We start from the raw sequence: 17,058 nt of genomic DNA, 5'->3' as shown, positions 1-17,058 counted from the left end.
GAGCGCTCGTCTGGGTCCCTCTGCAGGTTTCCCGCTCGCGTCAGAAGCACCTGTTGGAGAGAAGTGACCTTGCTGGCCTCTCGGAGCGGTAGGGGCAAGGTCCACCGAAGCAGCCCGCAGACTCGGCACGGCGGCCTTTCCTGCTCTCTGCACCGCGGTCCCTGGGGCTCCTGGGGCTCCAGAGGGGTGGGGAGAGGCCCCTGCTCTCGCCAGCACACAAGCCGGGCAGACGGGAGTTCTTCCAAGGGACAGAAGAGGAAGACCCCAAACCGCAAAAGCAGCGCTGGCTGGCGTGGGAGAGGGGACGAGAGCAAGGGCCAGGAAGGCTTCGGCTGATTCTTTCGGCGCCCGTGCAGTTTGCGTTACTGGCATTCGAGCAGAAGGCGTTGTGCGAACTTCACGAAGCCGGTCCAGCGTCTCACGCACCCCACCCCGGGTCAACTGCGGGGCCCCGAGCCGGCGGAGCCCCGGTGCGGCCGGCGGCCCCTCACCCACAAAGGAGAAGCGGCGCCAGTGCCGTCTGCCCCCCGGCCCGTGTGCAGCTCGCGCGCCCGAACACAGAGGCAACGCTTCGCGAACGGCCTCCGGCCGCGAAGAAAAAGCGGCAGCAGAGAACGGACGCCGGGGGGGGGGGGGGGGGGGGGGGCGCCCAGGCTGCCCGCGGCCGCCTTCCGTCTGCCGCTGGCGCCCGCCTTTGCCACGGGGGACAGAAGGCCGGGCGAGCCTCCCCGGCGAAGCTGTTACAGCCCTGCCTTCACTGCGCAGCGGGAGCAGACAGGTGAGGGCCGTGGCCGCTGCGGGGGGCCCCCCTCCCGCCAGGCGCCCGCAGACCCAGCACCAGCCCGCCACCCTCCAGCCGCGGGGACACCTTCCCAGGAGCTCCACTCTTACCCACACCGGTCTTTTCAGGGATAGTCTAGCACAGCAAGATGCTTAATCATACTCGTTTGACAAATATTTAAATCATTTATTGCCATTAGGTTACAGCACTTGAATATACACGCCGCGCGGAAGCACAGACACGTTCTCTGTCGCTGGCGAGGACAGCGCATGTGGCCAACCCTCGGTGGTCTCGTGGTCAGTAAAGAGTTAAGGATTCTGAGTACTTTAGTGCTAAGAATTGCAAATTTTCTCTCTTCAGTTTTTCATTAGTAAATTCTACCAGGTAATATACATATTACTGCAGATAAAACCATCACTGGGAGTTATGAAATTGATTGCATATTTTGAGCTACTCTTTATGAAGAGAAGTAAAACATCTGGTATGTGTAAGGCAGCAGAGAGTTGGTTTAGGGACTCTCAGCTATTTCTAGAAAAATTGTGGTTAGTAAAAATAGCATTCAGCTTATTTTCCTTAGCAAGACTATTCTGAGGATGGGCTCCATGACTCAGCAGCGCTGATGGGCGACACTGTCCCTCCGCAGACCTGCTTTCTCAAGTTCCACTGTTATGCTGATGCCTTTTTACTCATCCTGGAGACAAACATGAAGAAAAATTCAATGAGAAACAAATTTCACTGCCCGCCCAAAGACCTTGAGTGGCGTTAAGAGACACCTTTACATTTATTTCAACTTATCATTTTATAAAAATGTTAATTTGCATTGCGTTCACTGACCAATCAAGGTTTTTAACTCAACAGCATATTTCTTCTTTCCCAACAGCACATTTTTGCTCCGAATCCAGTTTCCCCAACTGGTAACACCTGTTTCTGTACACACACATTCACACCCAGTCCCCCAAGGCCTTGAGATTTGAGTACACACACATTCACTCTCCCCAGTCCTCAAGACAGAAACGATTAAATCGGGATCTGCTTACTCGTGTTTGAGAAGGCGTCCTCCCTGAATGAGCTGGGCTACTTCGTTTGTGGCGTGGCAAGCAAACAGAAGCCAGTTTCGAGGCTGTACCTTGTAGGCAAATCTCATGAAGGTCAAGGAGTAACAACAGAGAGCTGCCAGAAACAGCAAAGCAAAGACTCACAATCTAGCAGACTTGGAGCCGGTGTGATCACAGATCGGTGGCTCAATCGCCTTCATCAGAAAAAGAATCGCTTCTGCTAAAACTTTCCACACGATAAAAGTTGTTGCTTAAACGCTCCCAAGAATGGGAAGCTCATCCTATATTTTCTCTACTGTGAGGTATTTTACTTAGTAAACGTTTTAGGCACGTGTCTGTTTGCTAGAGTGGGCCGTTTGCTCTAGCTGCTTTTTCTGTCCCCTTAGAATTGTTCACAACCCGCTGTCTCAAAGAATGGCCACTTAATCCCCACGAGGCTTTTATGGTCAAATACCAGGATTTCAAGGAAAGTGCCAGAGGACACATTCTTCAGTTGTGTGTACTAGAGCTGAAAGGCACACAGGACCTTAACACTTCCTGGATAAACATTTCAAAGCAACACTGTTTTCTTCCTCCGCATGCACGAGCAACACCCTTCCATGCCATCATATTCGGTACGGTATGTTCCAATAGTGACTGTAGTATCTGGAGCTACAAACCTGAAATGTAAACAGGAGCCTAAAGTCCTCCCAATTATTCAAATCTGTGTCCTTACCAAATGTCATCCGCCCACTGATAATCTCTGGAGACTTTTTCATGTCATTGATGGCAGCAATGGGAAGACCCCAGTTGGCTACAGGGCCCCAGAAATGCTACAAAATGAGAGGAGGGGAGAGGAGAGGAGAAGGGTAAGGTGGGGTGTGAACACTGCATTTTCTTCCTTTAAACTATAAAGGGGATGTTCGAAATGATTCTTCATGTTTACATCATGCAGGTTTACTGGTTAACAGATGGCCGCTTAACGTCTGGGCACGGACTGTTCAAGGGTTTGCCTGGCCACTGGCGGCTCTTCCAGGGTGAGCCCCGAGTCAGAAAGGACTTGGCGCTTCACCAAAGTCCCTACCAACTTCCAGCTTACCGCTAGGTAACCTCCGTCCCACTGAGCAAACTTTAAATCAGATTAACTCCTTACCCAATTCCCGCCGGCCGCAACTTAAACCTCCTTATGACTGTTCTCGATAATGTAATGTTTAAACTATCAAAATCTCTTTTTCAAATTTGCATTGAGATATTTGTCAATCTCTCTTACAACGCCGATCCTAGGTTGGAGATTGTTTCTGAAGAAGGCAACTTAAAAGGGGAGAACCGGTTTTTCAGCCACTATGAGCTATATTTAGATCAGAGAGCCTGGAAATCACTCAGAACCCCAGAGATACTAAGAAATTAAGACTGGAAGATACTTTTGAAGTCCTAGCAGCAACCTACGCCTGGAAAAGGCTCAACAGCTCTTCAGGCTGTGACGGCGGCCGTCCCAGGACAGCAAAACGACGTCCGTGTTTAACAGCAGCAACATCCAATCGACTGAAGTTCTGAGGCTGAACTAAGTTCAGTGGCTTCTCCCATTAAATTGAAAATTCTTTCATTAATGTACAATTTGCAATACTTTAAAGTATGAGAGAAACCACACATTGTTGGCTAAACACCCTTTTCAGTTAACAGACTATTATCAGCGATCCACTTCTCCCCTCAGAGCATTTAAGATAAATTCAGGCTGCTGAATGCATTTCTAATATTGACCAGGAGTCATTAAAATCCGGACTTCCATATGAAGTAGGAAACCAGGGAAATACAAGAAAAATAAACGAGAATTATGTCTGGCATGATAGAATATTCCAAAACGCTCACATAACACACTTCAACGTAAGCAGGAGGCCCAGGCCACCAGGAGCTGTAAAGCGCCAGAGCCCCCACAGGGCCAGCAAGCTAAGCAGGGAAGCGTCTACAGCAGAGTTACGACCCCGAAAATTAGACGCAGCTGGTGTAAAGGATCTCGAGGTTCTGGGGTGGCTAATGACTCCTCTTGTCTTCGGACTGGATATTGTCTGAGGAAGACCCACACTTTTGGAACTGTTATTTCTTACGCCTGGACGTGGGGTGGCCATTTCCCCTCCCCCCTCCCCACCGGAGCTCTGGAGAGGCCTGGAGAGGGAGCGTGCCTCTCCTTCCCTTACCAGCCGCCTTCTGTCCCCACCTGTCCTTTTCCAGGGAGGCCCTTGCTTTCTCAGCTCCCTGTTGTGCCAGTGTCTCCCTTTCCTCCCCTGCTGACCGGGCCTTTCTCCACTTTGGTCTAGTTTCATCTTTTTCTAGTTCATCTCTTTCCATAGATAGCTCTGCTCTGCGCGTTGGTCCCAATGTCTACCTTCTCACGCACAGAGCTGGGGCTGGAACAGAGCCTGGAGAGTTCTCCACCCACAGGCAGGGCCAAAGAGCAGGACCATGGCGTAGATCTGACACCTCAAGTAGCCCTGGGGGGCTTGCGCTCAAATGGTGGCGTCACAGGTTTTAGTGTGAGGACTGTTACACATGAACAGAGTTCTGCAAGTTAGGGGCGATATACACACTTGTGATGATGGACATTGAGCGACCCTTCAGACAGGTTTCTTAAAAAGAACATGAAAGGTAAAAATGATCTCAACACTAGTTTACTAAAAGATCCAACCTTAGAAAGTTAAGAATGCATCCTTTCTATCTAGTGCAAGCTTCTAGTTCCCACTTCCCTGTCTGGAAATACGTGTTTGGTCCAGCTCAGCAGTTGATGCACTGGTCTTGCCAGGAGTGAGCGCCCCAAGTGGGTGAGGACCACCAAGGGGCCACCGGGAGAGCCACCAGGCACGGCAGCTGCATCTGCATCTGCTAGCTCACGCAGAGGAAGCCAGGTCTGCTGTCTGTAAGTCTGGCAATGCACAAAGTCTACAAGAGCCTAAAATAAAAATAGAACAGTTTTCTTACCGTACTATTTTGTGAAGAGTCCCCAAGGTTCAGACAGGAGAGATGTGGGAGGGGAAAAAAAAAAAAAAAAAAGATCAGGTGCTTTGAAAGATTCCGGTTCTGAGGTTACTTCAACCTCACACGTGTGTTTCAGCAGCAGAACGACCAGCTGAGCAGCACGCATTCCCAACAACTTGGACACAGCAAAATTAAACCTCGATTTTATGAAAATAAACATAAGCCTTAGAGTGAAGCTGTCCAACAGAAATATAATGCAAGTCACCACTAGGAGCCACATATGTAATTTTAAAATTTCTAGAAGCCACATTAGACGTAAAAAGAAACTACAGAATTTTAAGTTTATTCTAACATATCAAAAATATTTTAATTTGAGTATGTACTCAACAAAAACTTAGCAATGAGATATTTTACATTCTTTCTTTGTACTAAGTGAGATCTGGCGTATGCTGACATTCGTGGCACGTGTCATTTGGACAGGCCACGGGGACGATGCTCTGCTGCCTTCTGTGGCTCAGGGTTGCACATGGCATTTCTCTGGAAATGACAAGAGAACAGAGTGCTGCAGAACTCTAGCAACGGTGAGCTCGCCATTTTTACTAACAGGTTACCACCAGAACGAAAGCCCCTAAAAATAGTCATGTAATTATACATTTTGTTCACTTCAAAACTCTGGAACCTCAAACAGTGCCTGGCACTTACAAGCATTGAGAAAGTCTTTGTTGAATGAATGAATAGTAAAAACTTTCAACATTGTGTTTTTCTGAATGTTAAACCGTTTAAAAATACATCAAAAGTTTTGTAATGAATTACTTCTATTTCTGAAATGGCAATTCTTTTTGCAGGACATAGCTTAATTGTTCTGGATGGCAAAATCTTAAAAGTTTATATACTGAAAGAGTTAATGAAGTAAAATGATAAAATCCTTTATAAACACACATCCAAACGGCTCTTCTCACTGTTTTGACTTAGAGGTTGAGAAGGTTCTAATTTCCAGCATGAAAATATTTGTTGACAGTGCTAATAATATTCTTCAAATAGGTTCTATTATGAAATACAAGAAGCCTAGAAATAGCCTTTCAAAGTTAAGTGAATTGTTAGAACAAATTATGTTTCAACTGTGGTAACAGATTGTGTTATCCAAGTCTATGTCACAGGAAGTCCAAACTGAGCAGGGTGCTTTGTGGCAGAAGGGGTGGATTGCCTTACCAGACCAGACAGTGTAATCTAGTAGATTGTGGACTACACTCACCTGCAGTGTCACTACTCTTTGTTGTTGTTGGTTTCAGAGGTAGAATTTAGTGACTCATCAGTTGCATACAACACCCAGTGCTCATCACATCCCGTGCCCTCCTTCATGTCCATCACCCAGTTACCCCATCCCCCTACTACCTCCTCTCCGGTAACCCTCAGTTTGTTCCCTAGAGTTATGAGTCTCTTATGGTTTGTCTCCCTCTCTATTTTCATCTTTTATTAATTTTTCCTTCCCTTCCCCTATGTTCATCTGTTTTGTTTCTTAAATTCCACATATGAGTGAAATCATATGGTCTTTGTCTTTCTCTGACTTATTTTGCTTAGCATTATACTCTCTAGTTCCAACCACACTGTTGCAAATGGCAAGATTTCATTCTTTTTGATGGCTGAGTAATATTCCATGGTATATATATACACACACTGCCTCTTCTTTACCCATTCATCTGTCGATGGACATCATCTGGGCTCTTCCTGTATTTTGGCTATTGTGGACATTGCTGCTATAAACATTGGGGTGCAGGTGCCCCTTCGGATCACTCTGTTTGTATCATTTGGATAAATACCTAGTAGTACAATTGCTGGCTCGTGGGGTAGCTCTATTTTCAACTCTTTGGAGAACCTCCATACTGTTTTCCAGAGTGGCTGCACCAGTTTGCATTCCCACCAACAGTGTAGGAGGGTTCCCCTTTTTCCGCATCCTTGCCAACATTTGTTGTTTCCTGACTTGTCCATTTTAGCCATTCTGGTGTGAGGTGGTATCTCACTGTGGTTTTGATTTATATTTTCCTGATACTGATGTTGAGCACTTTTTCATGTGTCTGTTGGCCATTTGTATGTCTTCTTTGGAGAAGTGTCTGTTCATGTCTTCTGCCCATTTCTTGACTGTATATTTTGGTTTTTGCAGTGTCATTATTCTTAAACCATCTTTGTTCAGGATCTGAACAAAGAACCATATTTAATTAGCCATAAATTACCAGTGGCACATTTTTTTCCCACAAAAATATTTTAAAAGATGTAGTTTTCAAAACCTAAAATGTCAACTTGGAGATAATTTAGTTTTCAATTCAGAACTCTTCCTGAACTGCACCCTACCCAGCAAAGCTATCATGCAGAATTGAAGGAGGGAGAAAGAATTTTCCAGACAAGCAAAAGCTAAAGAAGTTCATCACCATTAAATTAGCCTTACAAGAAATGGGGTTAATTAGCAACAAGAACACATATGAAAGAATAAATCTCACTGGAAAAATAAATACATAGCAAAGGTAAGTGGATTAATTACTTATAAAGCTAGTATGAAGGTTAAAAGACAAAAGTAGTAAAAATAACAATGATTACAATAATTAAGGGACAGACAAGATATATGTAAAATATTACAAAAACATAAAATAAGGGGGGGATGTTGAGCTTTAGAATGAGATCAAACTTACAGTTGTTATCAACTGAAAACTGACTGTTACAGATATGAGTTGTTATATATAAGCCTCATGGTAACCACAGAGCAAAACCTAGAGTAAATGACAAAAAATAAAGGTCATCAAACCACAAAGGAAGAGAGTGAGAGAACAATGTAACAGAGAACTACAAAAATATCCAGAAAATAAGCAAAATGGCAATAAGCACATACCCACCTAACAATTCCTTTAAATGTAAATAGACTAAATTCTTCAATCAAAAGAATAGCTGAATTGGTTAAAAAAAAAAAAAAGATTCATCTATATACTGTCTACAACACACAAACTTAAAATGAAAAGATAGAAAAAGATTCCATGCAAGTGGAAACAAAAGAATGTAGTTACCTATACTGATATCAGACAAAATAGACTTTAAAACGAAGACTGTAATAAGAGACAAAAAAGGGTCTTACATAATGGTAAAGGGGTTAATCCAACAATGAGACATAACAGTTGCAACATAGGAGCATCTAAATGTATAAAGCGACTATTAACATACCTAAAGGGTGAAACAGACATCAATTTAATAATAGCAGAGGACTTTAATACCTTGCTTACATCAATGGCTAAATCATCCAGATAAAATCGATAAGGCAACACTGGCCTTAACTAGCAAGTTAGACCCGATGAAGTTAACAGACCAGAAAAGAACATTTCATCCAAAAGCAATAGAATACATATTCTTCTTAAGTGCACATGAACATTTTCCAAGATAGATCATATGTTAGTCCACCAAACAAGTCTTAATAAATTTAAGATTGAAATCAAGCACGTTTTCCAACCATAAGGATATGAAACTAAAAATTACATGAAGAAAACTGGAAAACTCATAAATATATGGAGATTAAACAACATGCTACTAACTGATAGGTCAAAGAAGAAATAAAAAAATGCCTTGAGACAAACGAACATGGAAATGTAGCATACCAAAATTTATGGGATGCAGCAATGAATAATTGTACACCAACAACTGGACAACCTAGAAGAAATGGATAAATTCCTAGAAACATACAACCTACCAAGACTGAATCAAGATAAAATAGAAAATCTGAACAGACTGATTATTAGTGAAGAGATTGAATCAGTAATCAAAAACCTCCTAACAAACAGAAGTCCAGGACCACAGAGCTTCACTGGAGAACTCTTATAAAAAAACATTCTACAAGGCTAGCATTGCCCTGATACCAAAACCAAACAAGGATGCCATACAAAAAGGAAAATTACAGGCCAATATCCTTGATAAACATAGATGCAAAAATCCTCAATAAAATATTAGCAAACTGAACTCAACAATACATTAAAAGGACCATACAGTATGATCGAGTGAGATTTATTCTAGGGAGTCAAGGATGGTTCAACATCCACAAATCAACGTGCTATATACCACACTATACCACATCAACAAAATGAAGGATACAAAAAATATGAGCCATCTCAACAGATGCAGAAAAAAAAATTTGACAAAACTGAACACCCATTTATGATAACTCTCGACAAACGAGAAACAGACTGTATTGATAAAAAGTAACTGAACATAATAAAGCCCACATAAAACAAGCACACAGCTAACATCACACCCAATGATGAAAAGCTAAAAGCTTTTCCTCTAAGATTGGAAACAAGGATGTCTACTCTTGCCACTTTTATTCAACATAATATTGAAAGTCCTAGCCAGAGCAATTAGGGAAGAAAAAGAAAGGGCATTGAAATTGGAAAGAAAAAAGTAAAACTGTTACTGTTTGTGGGGCCCCTGGTTGGCTCAGTTGGTAGAGCACATGACTTCTGATCTTGAGGTTCTGAGCTCAAGCCCCATGTTGGATGTAGAGATTACTTAAAATCTTTAAGGAGCACCTGGGTGCACAGTCCGTCAAGTGACTCTTGATTTCGGCTCAGGTCATGATCTCAGGGTCGTGAGACTGAACTCCGAGAAGGGCTCCACACTCAGCAGGGACTCTGCTTGAGATTGTCTCTCCCTCTCCCTCTGCCCTCACCCAGCTCATGTGCTCTTTCTCAAATAAATAAATCTTCAAAACAAAACAAAAGATCTTAGGGAAAAAACCTGTTAGTATTTGCAGTTGACATGATATAAAATAGAACCCTGAAGACTCCACCAAAAAATGTTAAATTCAGTAGAGCTGCAGATCATAAAATCAGTATACAGAAATCTGTTGTGTTTCTTTACACTAATAATAAACTATCAGAAAGAAATTAATAATCCCATTTACAACTGCATCAAAAAGAATAAGAGACCTAGTAATAAATTTAATCAAGGAGGTGAAAGACCTGTATGTTGAAAACTATAGATACTAGTGAAAGAAACTAAAGAAGACACAAATAAACACAAAGTTATTCCATGCTCAGGGATGGGAAGAACTAATATTGTTAAAATGTTCATACTACCCAAAGCAATATACAGATTCAATGAAATCCCTATCAAAATTCCAATGGCATTTTCCACAGAAATAGAACAATCCTAAAATTTGCATGGAATCATAAAAGACCTTGAATAGGCAAAGCAATCTTGAAAAGGAAGAACAAAGCTGGAGGCATCAAGTTCCCTGATTTCAAACTACATTACAAAGATGTAGTAATTAAAACAGTATAGTGTTGGCATAAAAACAGACACAGATCAATAGAACATAATAGAGCCCAGAAATAAACCCACACATATTTGGTCAATATATTATGACAAAGGAGCCAAGAACATACAATGGGGAAAAGACAGTCTCTTCGATAAATGGTATTGGGAAAATTAGACAGCCACATGCAAAAGAGGGAAACTGGACCATTATCTTATACTATACACAAAAATGGATTAAAGACTTGAAACCATAAAACTCCTAGAAGAAAACTAGGCAGTAAGCTCCTTGACACTGGTCTTGGCAATGATTTTCTGAATCTGACAGCAAAAGCAAAAATAAGTGGGACTCCCATCAAACTAAAAAGCTTCTGCACAGTAAAAGAAACCATCAGTAAAATGAAAAGGCAACATATTGAATGGAAGAAAACATTTGCAAATCATATAACTGATAAAGGACTAATATTCAAAACAGTAACCCATACACCTCAATTGCAAAAAAACCCAGCATGATTAAAAAATGGGCAGAAGATCTGAATAGACTTTTTTCCAAAAAAGACATACAGATGGCCAACAGGTACATGAAAAGATACTCAACATTCACTAATCATCAGGAAAATGCAAATCAAAGCCACGAGGTATCACTGCACACCTGTTACAAGGACTACTATCAAAAACATTAAAAGTAAGTGTTGGCAAAGATGTGGGGAATGTAAACTGGTTGTGCACTGTTGGTGGGAATGTAACTGGTGTGACCACTGCGGAACACAGTATGGAGGTCCCTCAAAAAATTAAAACTAAATTAAATATGACCCAGCAATTCCACTTCTGGGTATTTGAAGAAAACAAAAACACTAATTTGAAAAGCCATGTATACCCCTATGTTCACTGCGGCATTTACAACAGCCAAGATATGAAAACAACCTAAGTGTCCCCTGATGGACAAATGGATAAAGAAACTGTAGTACATATACAATGGAATGTTACTCAGCCATAACGAAGAATAAATTTTACCATTTGCTACAACGTGGATGGACCTCAAGGGCATTACGCTAAGTGAAATAAGTCAGATAAAGACAAATACTGTGTGATCTCTCTTATATGTGTAATCTTAAAAAACAAAACCAAAAAAATAAGCTCAATAGATACAGAAAACAGATTGGTGATTGGCAGAGGCAGGGGGTGGGGGATGTGAGAAATGGGTGAGCTGTTTTGTTAGAGTTTAAATAAGTTGAATAAAAATTCTAAAAGAACGTAATGTTGATTACTTAGTGATTTAATGACTGTAAAACAATCAGAGAATAAAATAATTCTAAACAACACTGGTAAATACAAAAATCCACAACTCAACATCCCTTAATTCTATGTCAGTTGTCCAAAGCATGAATCAACTACTAAGTCAGAAAACCTGGAATGCCTATTTTTGCAGAGCCACGCTAATGAAAAAAGGAAAAGCTTCTTAGTGTGTATGAATATCTGTTCCAAAGAATGATAAATTCATAAGCAACACACAAACTTCAATTTGGGGAGAGTAATGTAAAAATGTAAAAAAAAAAATACCCCTGGTTTTGGGGCACCTGGGTGGCTCAGTCAGTTAAGTGTCCCATTCTTGATTTTGGCTCAGGTCATGATCTTGGGGTCGTGAGATGGAGCCCCGAGTTGGGTTACACGCTCAGTGCAGAGTCTGCTTGAGATTCTCTCCCTTATCCCACACCCCCAACTCCTTCACCAGTGTGCACGCATGCTCTCAAATAAATAAATCTTAAAAAAAAAAAATACCCTTGATTTTTCTCTTTATTTGGTATGCTGCCTTTATTTCCATGAAGTTTAAAAAAAAAAAAGTATAAGGGTCTTTCTTCTTGTGTTGACTTACAACCTTGAACTCTCAGGGGGAAACTCAACCTTCCTGGCTGAGGATGATGGTGGAGGTGATGAAGGACAACCACCATGTGGTTTTTAAAAACAAAACAAAATGCCAAAAACCTTATCTTGTTTTTCTCTTTAATTTGGAAGTGATTGGTAGGTTTGAGATTTCCTCTAAGCTCATTTTTATTTTCATAATGTCTCCTGAACACTGCAGACAGTACCTGTTAGCTTTCTCTGAAAGCACTGTTAGTCCGCAGAACTGGTCACTTGCTTAGATAGTACTAAGGGGTCCAAGCCACAGCCTCACAGGGTCTCTAAGCCACTGCTTACAGTGAAGTGAGGTAAGAGTCTGAGATGCTCTAAGCTGCAGTTCTCCTGCAGCCTGAAAATGCTCACCTACATCTTATTTATTGTCACCAAGTTTTACCAGATTTTCTAATTCAAGTTAAAATGAGGACGTTTTCACAACTAGAATGGGTTGATGTTCCACTGGACCATTTGGCTGGTCCAAACTAACTGGATGATAGAAAAGACCTCTGGGAACCGGACTGTACAGACAACAAGGCTCTCTTGTGGCCAGTCCTGCTTCAACACTATCCGCTTCACGAAATGTCTGAAGGTCAGTTATATGGCGGGGAAGGAAAACCAGGGGCAGGGTGCCAGAAGCAGCATGGCAGAGAGAAGAGGCACAAAGTACCTTACACCTTTTCTCTTTTTTTAAGATTTAATTAACTAACTTACGGTAGAGAGAAAGAACGAGCGGGGGGTGGGGAGCAGAGGGAGACAGACAAGCAGACTCTGCGTTGAGCACACAGCCTGACACAGGACTCGATCTCAGGACTCTGAGATCACAACCTGAGCCGAAATCAAGAGTTGGACGCTTAACTGACTGAGCCACCCAGGCGCCCCAACCCTACTTCTTTTTGACCCATTTTTGTGCATTACTATTTTCCTCTAATTCCTAACCCCACATTCCCGCTGTGGCTCCACAAACTTGGTGTCCAGAGGGTCTCAAGTTTGGTCTAAATATCAGTTTCCCATGTGGCAAGTGAGGTGTTGGACTATCAGACTCCTAAGGTCTGTTCCAGCTGTGCTATTCTATCATTTGGGAAGGGGTCCCTGTTGTTCTACTGCAACTTCTCACCTGGGTAGTAAGGAGAAATCTTTAAAGCTTTCCAAAAAACAAGGAGTTAAAATTAGAATAGCATACCTTATTAACTAAAGAATATTCATGGCAAACACCCCATTAATTTCAGATTTGTAAGTGTGCTAACAGGCTAACGAATTTAAAAACACTCCATAACCTAGGTTCTGCTTAAGAAAACATCCTTTACACGTATATATCCAAATACATACATGCATATACACATACCCGTTCACCTCTCAGGAAGGGGGGTAAATCTGTAGACTGTGACTGACTCCATCATTAAAGCCTATGTCCTACACCTCACAACTTACTTGTTCAATCTCATTTATTTTTCCTAACCAAAATTCAGGACAGGGAAGGAATGCAAAGACAGCAAGGAATGAGGACAGGAACAGCAAAAGCAAAAAGAGCTATCTTTTTTTACCCCATCAAGAAGGTATATGAAGAATTAAAAAAAAAAAAAAAAAAGATGGGGTGCCTGCTGGCTCAGTCTGTAGAGCACATGACTCTTATCTCAGGGTCATGAGTGCAAGTCCCACACCGGGCGTGGAGATTACTTAAAAAGTAATAATGACAGAGGTCCAGGAAGTTCTTGATTCAAGATCCTCATTAAGGTAAGAAATCATGAGAGATGGAAGGCACCAAAAAGAGAGTATCACAACCCAGGGAACTAAACATGGAATATTACTCTCGTCAAGCACTACGCTATATTGTTAAACAGCTACCAAAGCACAAAAGGTAAGTAATTGCCCAGGACCACACAGCTAAAAATTACCAGGGCTAGGGTTCTAACTCAGTCATTTGGGTTTAATAATACTGTAAATCACTTCTAGTAAAAATTGTCAGGAATTATTTAATATTAAGACCTTACTTAATTGTCCCTGGTTGTCCTGGTAATGCCTTTTACAGCTGTTTTCTTCTATGCTGGATCCAATCAAAGTCCACACACTACCTATGGTTAGAGCCTGTTTCCTTAACTCCTCTTTCTCAGTGAAAAAAATCAACATCTCAAAATAAACTCGGAGGGGTGCCTGGCTGTCTCAGTCGATACAGCATGCTACACTTGATCCCGGGATTATGAGTTGGAGCCCCATGTTGGGTGTAGAGAGTACTTAAAAATAAAATCTTAAAAAGAAAAAATACACTTGGAAATCCACTTTAGTAAGAAAGACATTTCAATCTTACTCATAAAATGTGATTGACAGAACTTTAAATCTGTATGAGATATGATTTTAAATTTTTTTCTGAAACGCTCAACTATGTTATTAAAATAGTTTTTAAAATTCTGGAACAGCTTTAATTTAGAAAAATCTCTATATCCCTTCAGTAGGCTGTAAGAAGAATCCACATCTTCAGATGGTAGGGAGTACAAAGTAGATAGAACAAGTTCTCGAGGAGGTGAGAAGAACCTCATTTCTGATCTGAAAGAGGGACACAATGAAGTTTTCTTCCTTATGCTTCGTTCTTCTTTACAAAAGCATAGCAGGGCTGTGGGCAAGAAGCTTAATTAATCCTTTTTATATTGGCAAAAATTCAGTTGCCTTCACACTGCATCCTTTGGATAGTTATAGGACTTATTTCTCCTCAGCTGTCATCACTTTGCTTCTTTACCACACTATTAACTATTGAAAGAAAAAAAAAAAAAAGAACAAACCCAAAACGCGACCCTACACCTACCTAAGTTTTAAAATCACAACCCAGGAAAACGAAAAAGTATACCCCTAAAAAAAAAAACACTATTTAAAACTGTTTCAAAGTTATACTAAATATTCTGAAATAAAAGCAGGGGTCTCAAGATTCGAGGAGAAAATAAAATACAGAAAGTGTGTCTTCAGGCCTTTACTCGCAAATGCCCTTTGATTCTAACTGGAAAGGAAATCGAGTAAGAGAAAGTATGTCCTTGGAGACACTCCACTTTGGTTGGCAGAATATTCCTATATAAAAACATGTGAGGGGCGCCTGGGTGGCTCCGTGGTTAAGCGTCTGCCTTCGGCTCAGGTCATGGTCCCAGGGTCCTGGGATCGAGCCCCGCACCGGGCTCCCTGCTCCGCGGGAAGCCTGCTTCTCCCTCTCCCGCTCCCCCTGCGTGTGTTCCCTCTCTCGCTGTCTCTCTCTCTGTCAAATAAATAAATTCTTAAAAAAAAAAAAAAACCCACACAAACATGTGAGATCTGACTCCCCTCCCGGCTCTGAAAGTCTTTCAAACGAAAAACCCGAAAGGCGAGCTGGATTCAGCATCTGTATTTCCGTGGGGGCAGGAGAGGAGTCCTCGCGCACCTGCCGCGCACCTGCCGCGCACCTGCGCTCTCACAGCGCCTCCCCCTGGCGCCTTCCAGCCCCGCATCCCGGCACCGACACCGCACACCTGGGCGCGCAGCTGCCGGACAGGTGCACCAGGCCCCGCCCCACTAAGGGGACTCGGCGACTTCCAGCCAGGAAACCGCGCCGGGGGCGAGGGCCCTCTCGCTGCCCGCTGGTCCACCGCCCCGCCGTCTCCCGCCCGGCCGGCCGCCGCCGCCGCCCCCGCTGCCGCGTCGGTCCCCCGCCCGGCCGGCCCCTGCCGCGTCGCCGCCCCGCCGCTCGACCACCGCCCCGCTGCCCCGCTGCCCGGCTACCGCGCCCTTGTGGCTCCGCGGCCCGGGCGGCGCGGACCCGACCTCCGGGAGACCTTGGTGGGTCCGGGGGTCCGGCCCGGGGGTCTCGTCACCTCATGAGGTAGTCCCGAAAGTCCTTGCTCCGGACATAGTCCGCCGCTCTCCGCACCAGCGCGCCCGCCATGGCCGTGCCCGACACCAGACCGCCCACACTGCCCTCGCCTCCGCTCCTCGGAGCCCAACGACACCCAGCCTAGCGGACAGCGCTGACACCGCACCCGCCCGCGGGCTCGCCTCACGACAGCCGGCTCCGCCTTACGGCCGCGCCGCGCCAACCGGCTCTCGGCCTATGGGAGGACGCAGGGCTGGACGTGGCGACGCGGATTGGTTCGCGCGCGCCGCACACCTTCTCGCCGCCCCCTCGGGGGCGGGGCCTGCTGCCGTAAAACGGCCGGGCCCCGCCGAGGATTGGCTGGCGGTCGCTTCTGGCGCGATGGTGACGGTCCCGACGCCGACGGGCCGGGGTCCTGCGTCCGCAAGACGGGGTATGCCCGCGTCCTCGCAAGGGCACCTTGGCCGGGAGGGCCGGCGTGCACCGCCCGCAGCAGTCCGGGGTGGGGACGCGCGGCCGCGGCGCAGGAGCCCGCGGCGTCGGATCGGGAAGGGAAGGGGGAGGCTTCGGTTCGGGTCTCCACAGCCTTCTGCGGGCCCCAAGTGAAGACGGTCGGGTCCCTTGAAAGGCCCTTGGTGAAGGTGTAGCGTACCGGGCTGTCGGGCACCACTGGCAGGACCGCAGATTGGATGTAACCGCCTTGGGCGCTGGGCGGCTGATTGACATTGACAAAGGACAGACCAGCAAAAGCTTGTGCAATTCCAGATGCACAGCATTGTTTTTAAATATGCTCTTTAGAGCCTTCTGTTAGTTTCCCACTGCATGGAGGACTACGAGCTAGAGAAATTCAATAAAGGAATATATAAAGGGAAAAACGCCTTGCTGAGCAGCTAACCTGGGATCTGAATCCGGTTCGCTTTTACTCTGAGAGCCATGCTTTCCCCATGATTTCATGTTGCCACAATGAGAAGGACTTTCTTCCAAGTTCATATGTATCTTTGCTACTTTAAATATGGAGCAGGGATTGGGACACCTGGGTGGCTCAGTCCGTTAAGCATCTGCCTTCCGCTCAGGTCATGATCCCAGGGTCCTGGGATTGAGCCCCATGTCAGGCTCCCTGCTTGGTGGGGAGCCTGCTTCTCCCTCTGCCTACCACTCCCCACTGCTTGTGCTCTCACTCTCTCTCTGACAAATAAAATCTTAATAAATAAATAAGTAAATAAATAAATATGGAGCAGGGGCGCCCGGGTGGCTCTTTCCATTAAGCACCTGAC

General features: G+C 44.2%; 1 protein-coding gene and 1 long non-coding RNA gene across 3 annotated transcripts; one reads left to right on the top strand and one right to left on the bottom strand.

Annotated features, from left to right (window-relative positions):
• Positions 1–943: 943 nt before the first annotated feature.
• On the bottom strand, positions 944–15,969 carry MPC1 (mitochondrial pyruvate carrier 1). 2 transcript variants are annotated; one of them, XM_027603014.1, is made up of 6 exons: positions 15,786–15,849; positions 7,464–7,541; positions 4,786–4,789; positions 2,552–2,648; positions 1,819–1,951; positions 944–1,472 (listed from the first exon to the last, which is right to left on the bottom strand). In XM_027603014.1, the coding sequence occupies exons 4-6, from the start codon at positions 2,592–2,594 to the stop codon at positions 1,448–1,450; spliced, it is 201 nt and encodes a 66-aa protein (XP_027458815.1). In that variant the 5' UTR covers positions 2,595–2,648; positions 4,786–4,789; positions 7,464–7,541; positions 15,786–15,849; the 3' UTR covers positions 944–1,447. The 2 variants fall into 2 exon arrangements, with proteins under 2 accessions (XP_027458815.1, XP_027458814.1); XM_027603013.1 differs by lacking the exon at positions 7,464–7,541 and having other exon boundaries at positions 15,786–15,969.
• On the top strand, positions 1,961–4,857 carry LOC113927280. The gene is made up of 2 exons (XR_003521569.1): positions 1,961–2,450; positions 2,771–4,857. It is a non-coding gene; the product is annotated as an uncharacterized LOC113927280 (long non-coding RNA).
• Positions 15,970–17,058: the final 1,089 nt, after the last annotated feature.

The sequence above is a fragment of the Zalophus californianus genome, chromosome 7 (genome assembly GCF_009762305.2).
Source record: "Zalophus californianus isolate mZalCal1 chromosome 7, mZalCal1.pri.v2, whole genome shotgun sequence".
Taxonomy (NCBI): Eukaryota; Metazoa; Chordata; class Mammalia; order Carnivora; family Otariidae; genus Zalophus; species Zalophus californianus.
The sequence above is the reverse complement of the archived record's forward strand: the minus strand, read 5'-3'. Positions and strand labels throughout refer to the sequence as shown.

What these genes read in the sequence shown, in the direction of transcription:
- MPC1 (XM_027603013.1), bottom strand. Translation starts at nt 15,856, where the DNA reads ATGGCGGGCGCGCTGGTGCGGAGAGCGGCGGACTATGTCCGGAGCAAG. An exon ending in CAGTGGGCGGATGACATTTG is followed by an intron (nt 1,952 to 2,551) that starts GTAAGGACACAG and finishes TGTTTCTGGCAG; the next exon opens with CTCTCTGTTGTTACTCCTTG. An exon ending in GGACGCCTTCTCAAACACGA is followed by an intron (nt 1,473 to 1,818) that starts GTAAGCAGATCC and finishes GTTTGTCTCCAG; the next exon opens with GATGAGTAAAAAGGCATCAG.